Source organism: Egretta garzetta, unplaced genomic scaffold (genome assembly GCF_000687185.1).
Source record: "Egretta garzetta isolate BGI_Z169 unplaced genomic scaffold, ASM68718v1 scaffold259, whole genome shotgun sequence".
NCBI lineage: Eukaryota > Metazoa > Chordata > Aves > Pelecaniformes > Ardeidae > Egretta > Egretta garzetta.
This window is the reverse complement of record NW_009260770.1, coordinates 3,855,650-3,867,020: the sequence shown is the minus strand read 5'-3', so window position 1 is coordinate 3,867,020 and position 11,371 is coordinate 3,855,650. Positions and strand designations below refer to the sequence as shown.

The 11,371-nt window shown below is 38.7% G+C and overlaps 1 protein-coding gene across 1 annotated transcript in view; it reads left to right on the top strand.

The window, feature by feature from the left end:
- Positions 1-6,369, top strand: part of NDUFV2 (NADH:ubiquinone oxidoreductase core subunit V2) — a 14,197-nt gene extending 7,828 nt beyond the window's left edge. Inside the window, exons 4-8 of the mRNA XM_035901603.1 lie at positions 3-119; positions 1,758-1,926; positions 4,225-4,334; positions 5,226-5,302; positions 6,222-6,369. Of these exons, the coding sequence (XP_035757496.1) occupies positions 3-119; positions 1,758-1,926; positions 4,225-4,334; positions 5,226-5,302; positions 6,222-6,315 (567 nt within the window). The 3' untranslated portion in view covers positions 6,316-6,369. The remainder of the gene's footprint in view (positions 1-2; positions 120-1,757; positions 1,927-4,224; positions 4,335-5,225; positions 5,303-6,221) is intronic.
- The last annotated feature ends 5,002 nt before the right edge of the window (positions 6,370-11,371 follow it).

Here is an 11,371-nt window from a genome sequence, read left to right as displayed (position 1 = left end):
AGCGAATAGAAGCAATCGTAAACAACTACCCAGGGGGACACAAATCTGCAGCTGTCATGGCAGTACTAGATTTGGCCCAAAGACAGCATGGATGGTTGCCCATATCGGCTATGAACAAGGTATTTAATACTTAATTATCTTTCAAGCATAATTTTACTGTTTTCTTTAAATATCTTACTAGAACATTAGCATTTATTTATCGAAGAGCACATGTGGCACAGAATTATGGTAATTCCCCATGAGACTACATTTTAAAAAATAAAAGGGAAAACTAACCCAGGGAACTCTGGGTGCTGGTGTTTACATAATGTTAGCTCATTGCTAGAAACTAACAGACAGAACAAAGCAAAAATTGCATGAGCCTTATTTAGATAGGCTATTTTCCCAGAATCATCCTGGAAGTAGGAACAGAAACTTGAAAAAAATAGTTTGCTGCTGAATTCGTGGAAAGAAAAAAAGATAAGTGGTGGGGTTTTTCTCCTCTCAGTTTAGTGGCACTACACACATGGCCAGGACTGTGCTTAACCTCTAGGCCTGTGAAGACTTTCGCAAAGCAGCGTTAGTGTCATATGTGTCATGAGTGTTTTATAACACCTCACAGCACCTGCCCGGAAGACTTATCAAATTATTTATTAAAACTGTTTCAAAATAAGCAAGTAAGCAACTATACTGCTCCAAAGTGATAGGTGGCATGATAGTAATCAAACACCGAGGAATAAAAAATTCTGGTTTATATTAATAGGAATAGATCTGTGGTATTTTGTGTTACAATCTGGCATATCATCACTTTTAAAGTGAAAAGTTTTAAATTCAGTCAAGATATGCTAAGTGAAGATTGTGAACATTAAAGAAATAATTGAAGGGAGTTAAGTGCACGTTTAGAGAAGGGCAACTTAGGTATGCTACTGTTTCTACAGTGTAGCATAAAGCCTCAGATCACCATTAATACTGAATGGGAAAAGTATTTTTGTTTATTTACTCTAAGTTTCAGCTTGGTAGTATGTTTAAAATGATCTTAAGATTTTTAAGTGAAGAAATATTTTCTGTGGTTTGTTATTTGCCTGCTATAGAGACTGGAACATAAAACAGTTACGCTTTTGAAAACAGAGCCAGTTCTCAACCTGAGCAGTTTGCCAGGGTTCCAGGTTAATGAGGTCAGGGATACTTACACCGGAACTGGCTCCATGGAGATGGTGCTTCACTCCCTATTTATTAGCTGTGACGCCAATCTGCAGATGCAGCAGTGGTGTTTCTAAGGCCAGCCCTGGTGCGTCACAGAACCCGAGACAGGCCTGCCGTATTTGAATTAGGTGAGCGTAGTACCAGCCTGTAAGTGTTCCCTTACCAAAAGGCTTACGTGGGTTAGCGTGGGCAGATGCATACAAGTTAGTTCATTCATACAGCAAAAGAGCAGAAGTGCAGCATAAGCTGGAGCTGACGATGAAAGCTGGAAGCCAGCTGAATCCTCGCATCTAGCCTGTGTTTGATGCTCGATGCCGGAGGGAGCCGACTTGAGCTCCTCGTTGTGCTAATCCATGGTTTAGTGGAGTTTGTGCTGCAGCAGGGTGACTTCCTCAGAGTGAATGAGGTGTCTTTTCTTGGCACTTGAATGCAGCTGGGCTTTGCTACCCATCCCCTCCCTCCTATTTATCCACTACTGCAGACAGAGGACAGGTGACTGTTGAAATGGTTTGCTAAATGCCTTTACTGATGCCCCATGAGAATTAAATACAGTATCTGTTTTCCCCTTGTTGCAGGTTGCTGAAATTTTAGAAATGCCTCCCATGAGAGTGTATGAAGTAGCAACCTTCTATACAATGTATAATCGCAAACCTGTTGGGAAATACCATATTCAGGTCTGCACTACCACGCCTTGCATGCTGCGAGACTCTGATAGTATTTTAGAAGCCATTAAGAAGAAACTTGGTATGACACAAATTTGTATAGAACTTTTTGTAATTTTTTTTTACCTTTGTTTAATGATACTGAAGTAAAATTTTTCATGTGGTGGGGATAGAGCAATAGTATTGAAAATATAGAGTGAAATCATTGGAGAATGGGCACTAAATACTTCAAATTTCAGATTTGGCACTTACTCTTCAAAGATTTCAATACAGTCGAGCAGAAAAGGCCATTGTCTGGAGTGCCGTTTAGTGGTCTTAAAGTGGTTTTAAAGGCAATTTGCCAGGAAATGCATTATTCTAATATGATCCTTGGTCTGAGAAAGTAAGCCCTATCCCATATATAGGAGATGACTCTGAACGCTATGGTACTTTTTTTATATGCAAAATAAGATTTTTAAGGTATATACTGTACCAAAGTTGTTTGTGAGGGTTTTTTACTTAAGATGATAGAATCATAGAGTGGTTTGGGTTGGAAGGGACCTTAAAGATGATATAGTTCCCACCCCCCTGGCCATGGGCAGGGATGCCTTCCACTAGACCAGGTTGCTCAAAGCCCTATCCAGCCTGGCCTTGAATACTGCCAGGGAGGGGGCATCCACAGCTTCTGTGGGCAACCTGTTCCAGTGTTTCACCTCCCTCACAGTGAAGAATTTCTTCCTAATACCTAATCTAAATCTATCCTCTCTGAATTTAAAACAGTTACCCCTCATCCTATCACTATGCTCCCTGATAGAGTCCCTCCCCATCTTTCCTGTAGGCCCCCTTTAAGCTATAAGGTCTCCCTGGAGCCTTGTCTAGGCTAAACAACCCTAAATCTCTCAGCCTGTCCTCGTTGGAGAGGTGCCCCATCACCCTGATCCTCTTTGTGGCCCTCCTCTAGACCCACTTGAGCAGGTCCATGTCTTTTCTGTGCTGGGTGCCCCAGAGCTAGAAGCAGTACTCCAGGTGAGGTCTCACCAGCGCGGAGTAGAATGGCAGAATCACCTCCCTCGACCTGCGGGCCATGCTGCTTTTGATGCAGCCCAGGATTGCTGGCTCATGTCCAGCTTTTTATCCACCAGTACCCCCAAGTCCTTCTCCACAGGGCTTCTCTCAGTCCACTCCTCACCCAGCCTGTATCCGTGTTTGGGATTGCCCCAACCCGGGTGCAGGACCTTGCACTTGGCCTTGTTGAATTTAATGAGGTTTGCATGGGCACATCTTTCAGCCTGTCAAGGACCCTCTGGATGGCAAACATGGTGTTAACATAACTTATGAATTCTCCGTGGAAAAAGTCAATTGAGAGTGCTGCATTATATGAGATGTAAGGGTTTTGTGGGGGGGTTGGGTTGTTGCATTTTTCTCCTCCTTGTTGGGTGGTTATGGGGAGAAGGGGGGATAAGATCAGCAACTAACAACTCTTCCCTTCTGTGAAGTCACGAGCTGTGCTAACATTTCCTAAGAAAGACCGTGATAAGAGCTGCAGAACAGCTGTTTATTATCTTGCATTTCATATATTCTGTTGTCTGGAAAAGGCGTATTTAGATGAAATTTGTCTTGGTTTGTTACTGCAAATACAGCTTAATTTTAACTGAAACCCTTAGCTTGAGAAATCAAAGCGTTAAGGATGATTGTGTATCTCTTACTGAGACACAGGCCTCACTTAAGACTCTTTATTAGTTTTTTGCCCCCCTTCTAATAGCTATGAAGGAAAATTGCTTTTCAGCATTCTTCCTTCCATGGAGTATTTTGTTGAGATCAGACTCCCGAGATGTTATTCTGGCTAACCCGCCCTCTGGGGAAGGTCTGTATCTTTATCACTAGAACAATAACGTGTCATGGAAGTGATGTATGTGTACAGAGTTGTTCAGGAAATAAGCCTTTGTGTATAAACTTGGAAGTTGTTTATGAATCTGTAGATAACAGTGTTAATGCTTGGATCATGGTTAATTTGGGAATTCAGTACTCAGTACTGTAGATTAACGCATTTCATATTGGCACATGAAAGAGATCTTTTCCCTGTTTTTCCATTCTATTCTATTAATTGCTAAAAATGTCCCTGAACAGAGCTGTTCTGTTTCTTAGGACTGTCATTTCATAGTTATTTTTCAGTAAATCACACCTATAAATGAGGTCTCAAAAATTTATCCAAAGACTGACTTCACAGTTTATTAGAATCTTTTGTTTAATGGAAACATTTTGGACTCATTTAAGAGGATTTAACTATGCAAATGTTTTTAAGGCCAAAGTATAAGTAATGAGAAGACTATGGAGTACTTGGGCTCATGCTTTATTAACCTTGGTCAGTAACCATTGCTGAACCTATTATTCTTTGGTTTAGGTATAAAAGTTGGAGAAACAACACCTGATAAACTCTTCACACTGATAGAAGTGGAATGTTTAGGTGCTTGTGTAAATGCACCGATGGTTCAAATAAATGACAATTACTATGTAAGTATTGCATTCCCTTTTAAAAGATTAAACTTCTTTGCTGGGTTACCTGCATTTTCACTTGTTTCAGATCGTTGAAGTTTTGGTCAGTTACTTCAAATTCCTGTTGCCAAGGGACAACTTATAACTAGAGCATATTTTAGTTTCTTGGTCTCTTCCTAGAACACTTCATCTGTGTCACGGTGTATCCATGTATTTTTCCTTTCAATTACTGCCTTGATTTATACAAGTGGGGTGATGCATTTTTGTGATAGTGGCCTGCCAATAGATCTGGAATTTTTAAGTAGGTATTTGATAAGCTTTTAAAAGCACATTAAAGCAGTCTGTTGGAAAGTATGGACTGGTTTAACACTATTTTTGAACTTTTAGACTTCTGAATTACGGCTCACTTGGATGCCATGACCAAAGGAATTAATGTATTAACTGAATCCAGCTTTTTAAAAAAAAATATTTCTAAAATATTTTCTTACCACAGTCTGGTTAATTTTTTAAGAACTGCTTTCTTGAATTGTACCCACACCTGACACCATTTTGCAGTATGTGCAACGGCATGTGTATAGTGGGTAGGCAGAGATCCAGCTCACTAATAGACCAAGGAAACTGAAAACACAAACCTGTGTTATAGATGACCTGCATCAACATTGTTAGTTTTAGCATAATTTCTGCAACTATACATAACATAAAAATTTCAAGATTAAAATGACAGTAGGCTTTTTAATTTTCCTAATTCTTTGAACCAGTATGTGTGTTAATGGGCAGGATCAAAATTACCTATGACACCTAAGAGAACTACTATCTGAATTTCGAATGCTGCAATTAGCATAATTGCTGACTTTTTTTCTGTTCTGACCCGGATTTAATGATTTTTTTTTTTTTTTTTTTTTTTTACAGGAAGATTTGACACCCAAAGATATTGAAAACATAATTGATGAACTAAAGGCTGGCAAAGTTCCCAAACCTGGCCCAAGGTAAGCTGTATTTGCATAATAATGGCCAACTACTTGAAGGCTGATCCTTTAGAGAAACCAAATTCCTGTTCCAGTGATTTGAGTTCACAACCTACAGCTAAAAAGCATTATTTACTGAACAGAATGGCATGCATTCAGTACCTTTCTGTATATTCAGAGCTGGAAAGAACTGAGAATTTTTCATGTTCTTGATGACTGACCAGAGGAGCATAAAATGTGAAAATGTCAATTCTGATTTGGCTTGGTACCTAATAGGAGTATATCATCACCTGTTGGATTTTTTTATGTCTAGATCACTTAAATCAGCAAAAGCCTGTTGGTTGGTTGGGGTTGATTTTTTTACTTCTGTCAAAAAACAGAAAGATTGCAAGTTTGGGAAAGGGTTATTATTTCTGAACTTATCTGTGATTTTGCATTGTTGTTTGTTAGCCCAACTACACGTATGTTTGTGGGAACGGAGGAATTAATTTGACTTGGTTATGTTACCTATTCCTATTTTCCTATTGTTTCTATATTTTTTTTTTCTACAAAACTAATAGTTTTAAAACAGTTTCCAAACACAGGGAAGCGTCTTTAAAAAAATATGACTGATACAATTGGATACTGCCTTTGGTATTACTGGGATCAACATGACTTTTGTCTGGCCAACCTATAAATAAATAAAAAAGAAAACTACCAGTCCCATCTTGCATTTCAGTTACGAAGCTGTTTGTCACTGCTTGAATTTGGAATCCTTTTGATTTAAGAGCATCATCACACATTTCTGAAGGATGAATAGGAAAAATGAAAGAAAAAAAAAAAGTGGCTTCAGCCTTAAGTCAGATTTGTCTTATCTTCTTCCAGTCTTCTGTCCAGTGATTAAACAGTATCTGAGGTTATAACAATACCAGCAATGAATAAAACCGTTTTAATTTTTCAGGAGTGGACGTTTTTCTTGTGAGCCAGCTGGTGGCCTTACTTCTCTGACTGAACCACCCAAAGGACCAGGTTTTGGAGTTCGAGCTGACCTCTGAGGATTTTTGTAATGTAAGATGATGCCTGAAAATAATAAAGTAACTTTAATCTCAGTCAAATGATGTATGTTATAGTACTCTAAAAAAAAAAAAAAAAAAAAAGAAAGCAACAGCAAATAAGAGTATCTAACTTAGCAAGGTTTTAACTACTGCAAAGCATAATCATAATTCTAGATTATAAGAAAAGTGGTTCTGTAGACTGTGAAATGACTCACTAAAAGAGTCCACTTACAATCACTGAGAGATGAAAGTTGCATCTTTTGATCTGTCATTGAAAAATTTTTCAGCTTTTTCTAAGGTTCTTTGAAGAAGCAACAGAACTGACCAAATTACGAGCCTGACAAATGCACAAGGAAACAAGCCAAAAGGAGATTACCTGACAAAACTTCATTGCATGTTACTTTTAATTGCAATTCAAAAACCAAACAGGAAAGGTGATCCAAGCGTGTAGTGTAAAAAAAAAAAAAAAAAAAAAAAAAAATCTGGTATGTTCAGTAAAAAGTGATTATTTTTGAGTCTAACTCTTCTTACTACCATTCAGTGACCAGGAAAAATGTGAAAATTATCTTTCCATCATGTTACAAAAAAACCCCCAAGTACTCTACTAAAAGAATGAACAGCAACAAGAAACCACTTCCTGTACAAATTTATTCAGTACAGCCAAAGTATGCAGTTGGGAGAAGACAGAATATACCAGAACAGTTTAAAAGATGGCTAAGTGTAATATATGAAACTAATTATTTGATTCACAGATCCTTCTTTGACCTTACTGCTGGGTATCAGCTACCTTTAAGAACAAATCTGTGTGAAATTGAGGTATTTCGCCTGATACACAAAAAGTTGAACATAATTTTTAAAAAGAATTGCCTGCATATTGACACTTAATACATACGCTTTTAAAATCTGGCAAATGCTTTATATATGTGTGCACACACCTACATTTCCACATAAAGTAGGAAATGTGAACATGTCAGTCACCCGAGACCATATTGTGTCTGCCTCTTCTAAAATCTGCCGTGGAACTTACATTCTTACTACAATTAATGTCATCTATGGAGCTTAACTGTATTATTTATATTTTATTCTATGTTATATTTAGTTTGTTTTGCTAACTGTTTTCCCTCTTCTGAGTCAAATTTTGTATCTACAGATTTTCCTGCATCATGATTATCTCACATAGTCTGTTCATCCCCCACCTTTACTTCAGTAGGCTCTGTGAAGTTCCTTGATATAGGGTTATATAAATTGTGTTACTGTTGGTAGTTCTGAGAGCAAAAAATGTATATGATTTGTACGTAAAACTGGCTATCCCTTCTGCACTACTAAATTTATAAAACAAAATCACTTAATTGCATACAAATGGAAAAGTAAATTTGATAAATAAATACAAGTCATGAGTGAAGCAGTTGCCTGATAACCATGAAAAAAAAAATCTTGTAAGTAGTATACAACACTGTGCATAGGAGAAAAATAGTGCATGGATTGAAATATTATCTGCTATTCAAAGTTGCTGAACGCTCTTCTGAAAGGTCACTCCAGTGTTTGTAACAGCCACGCGCCTCGTAGCAGGCCAGGCATCTGGCACTATGTGGCACTTCTCTAGAGACATGAGATGGACAGCGTGTCACGTTCTGATGCAAAGACAAGACTTGTTTTAAGATACCAGTCTGTAACTAAGCTCGACTATTAACAACAAAGCTGTATTCTAGTTCATACAGGATTACCTTATTCTAACCTACTATGAAAGCAGGCAACTATTTTTAAAGTATACATTGAATATAAGTGAGTATTTTGCACACATTATGGAGCTATCATGTGCTACAATTATTCATGGCTTTGAATGTAACTGTGAAACGGATGGGATTGCATAACTGTGTTGAAGGGAAACATAGTTTAGATCTGCCAAGTTTGAAACTTTCAGGTATATGAAAACAAAGCTCTAGAATGCCAGACTCCTCCTGTTGGTAAAGCTGGGCAGGAGAAGTTGTCTTGCCCCACTTTTCTCCCCTATTCATTCCATCTGTATGTGAAGATCCTGCTGTCTGTCTCATGTGCAGAACCCGGATCTCAACAGTTTCCCATTTGTTGGAGATCATGTTAGTGATGTTCCACAGACAAGTACACCAGTCATTTTGATGCAACACCTAACAGTCACCAATCACTTGACTAGAAAAGGATAACTTATGTTATCCCTACTGCATGGTACAAACCTGATGCACCACTGTTTAAAGTTAGATTGAATACTGTGGGGCAGCAATAGGACTGAAATATTTGAAGAGAAATAAGCATATAACCATTACTCTCCACTTTATTCATCAATTGTATGAGGCTTTATGGTCCTGGTTTCTACAACAACAAAGGTTGGCAATCAATCATTACATTAAGATAAATGGTTAAAGCCATTACTCTCCACTTTATTCATCAATTGTATGATGCTTTATGGTCCTGGTTTCTACAACAACAAAGCTTGGCAATCATTATATTAAGATAAACGGTTAAAGAAAAAAAAAAAAATCACATCTTGTGTTATTTTAGGTTTTGTTGAAATTTGAACATTTCAAACATCTCAACTAGAGACAGGGATTCTGCAATATTTGTTACATGTAGTTGTTTATATACAGAATTATTTTCACAATGATAACTTATGCAGGATTGTGATGAGGATTAACAAGGTGATCATTATGGAAGAGTTCTAGAATAGTGTAAGAATTAATATATACAAGTTTTTTTTTCTATTCTTGAATAGCTGCAAGTAATACCCCGTGTTTGCTTTTATGAGTAGTATTGAATATTTTAGGTAACAAATACTAATAGGACAATTTCCATTATTCCCAATCCTCAGTAGCAGAGGGTTACTAATAGCAGTTCTGGGCAGCTGACACTAACTTGTCAAATAATAAAACACTTAACTCTGTAGTTTTGAGCTACCAGTTAATATCTTGGACTGTGCAAGTTACATGTTAGTTAAATGAAAAATGAGTTAACTACAGCAACAGCCAGTACTGTCCTTACACTGGTAACACAGCAGTAACAGAACCGATTCTGTGGTTTTGGTGTTCTTGTTTGTCCTTCTTGAATGAGGGGAAAAATTAAAAGAGTTCACATGCTATATTAATTCGCCAAGTGTAAAAGTGGGAAAAAAATAAAAGAAAGCCCTTTAATTGGGGAGGAGGAAAAGACTACCTAGAGAAGGTTTTAAGAAAAATAGGTATGGTCTTGGGAAAGGAAATGAGATGTGGAACATGGAAGCAGAAGCCATGCAAAGAACCCACTGGACGGAGAGAGTGGGTGGTGGTGGTTCTTTCCTTTGGTAAAGATGGAAGAAAACTTGGAATAATAGGAAACTCCACTAAATACCCAATGAGACATTCGATGTTGGAAAGGATTTCCACGACCTCTTCACACTGCTAGAAAAATGTTACCTGGAACCGTGTTCTGCCATGACATAGGAAGAAGCAATGAAGCTCAGTTCTGTCTATGCAGTGCATTAGCTGAGCTCACTGGCTGACTGGCCAGCTACCTCCGCGAGGCTAGCATATGTGCTTTCACCGCCATCATGTTTTGCAAGTTCTTAGGATAAAGTTCTTACTTTTTAGATTTTTGTACTGCAGTCTGAGATTTCCAGTCATTCAATTACTAGGTTGAATTCAGCAATGCCACAGTTCAACCAGATGCTGTGCACGTTGGTCTTGATTAAGCCCAGTAGTGCACACAGCTGGTAACACAAGGTGTTGGCAGATCCAGGGAAGTACTGTGCAGGCCAAGACAGCGCAGCTACAAAGGCATTTTGCAGCTGTGCTGTGTAGAAGGGAGGGGCTTCTGGCAACAAGGGGAAGATACTGATGCAGGGGCAGCATTTAGCAATTAACTGACTGCTCCTTTTTGTTAGTCCAAACAGTAGTTCTTATCAAAGGCTTAAGGAACCATGCTGTTGTAGTTACTGATAGATATTGCTATCAAATCTTAACATGTGCTGCAGAAGGTGTTGCTCATGAGACTCCCTCCCTATTATCTCGGCTGTTGGTTGTGAACGCCTTGCCAATGCACACTGAACTCCTGGAACTGCATGCTAGTGGTGCTGATGCACAAGGATCAGAATGCTGTATTACACCACTGCGCTACACCTGTAGCCTGGCGCTTCTGGGAAGGTGAATCATCGGTATTGTCCCTTTACAGTACTGAGAGAAGAAAAAATACTCTGCCTTGGGAAATAGTTCTTATTCCACTTATGCTGGCAGCCAGTAGCCTGTCTACTCTGCAGTCAACTTGCCACCTCCAGTGATGGCCTCTGTAATCAACCTGACAGGAGAGAATGTGAAGTGAACGCAGCTCCCTTTGTTACGTGGTCACGGGTGCCACCGTACCTGCTCCTGGTCAGCTGACAGCATTCACAGTACGCAAACAGAATCAAATGAAGGCAGTGGCTTTGCAACACAAATGAGCTGTACCAGCATTTGTACAGCAAGATTTTTGAAAGCAAGTGAGAGAAGTTTGCCTGAGCAGTAAGATGTTGCACGCGATGGGAATATTTGAGATTTGTGATGCCATTCTCTACCCCACACTGGACCATGATGGGTGGAGATCAGAATAGAGGGGAAGTCCATATAATTAGATGGCCTTAATCAAAGCAATATTTGAATACTGAATCTTTATATTTCTGACTTGCATAGTAAGTATTAAGGAATTCTTGCTCTCTACACAGTAACAGTGGAATTAATCCAGTAGCAGGCTGAGCATGGCAGTTAAGACTACATCAAACGGACAGGCTTTGTTTAGCTGCCTTCCCAAAATACTACACCTGACAGCCCACCTATATTTAGCATGTTCCAGAAGTGATCGGGAGAGCACTATTCGAGAACCCACAAGTACAGAACCATAGAGATTCTTTTAAGTCTTACCACATAATGCTATTTTAATAAGCAGGTGCAAAACCTTTCACAAGCACAGATGAACAACCCCTTTTTAAGGTTGCAACCAGGGCTAACGTCTACTTCTGTAACCCCTTTTGATGCAGTTATATGAAGTCTGGCTCATGGGTGTAAACGACACCCTAAAA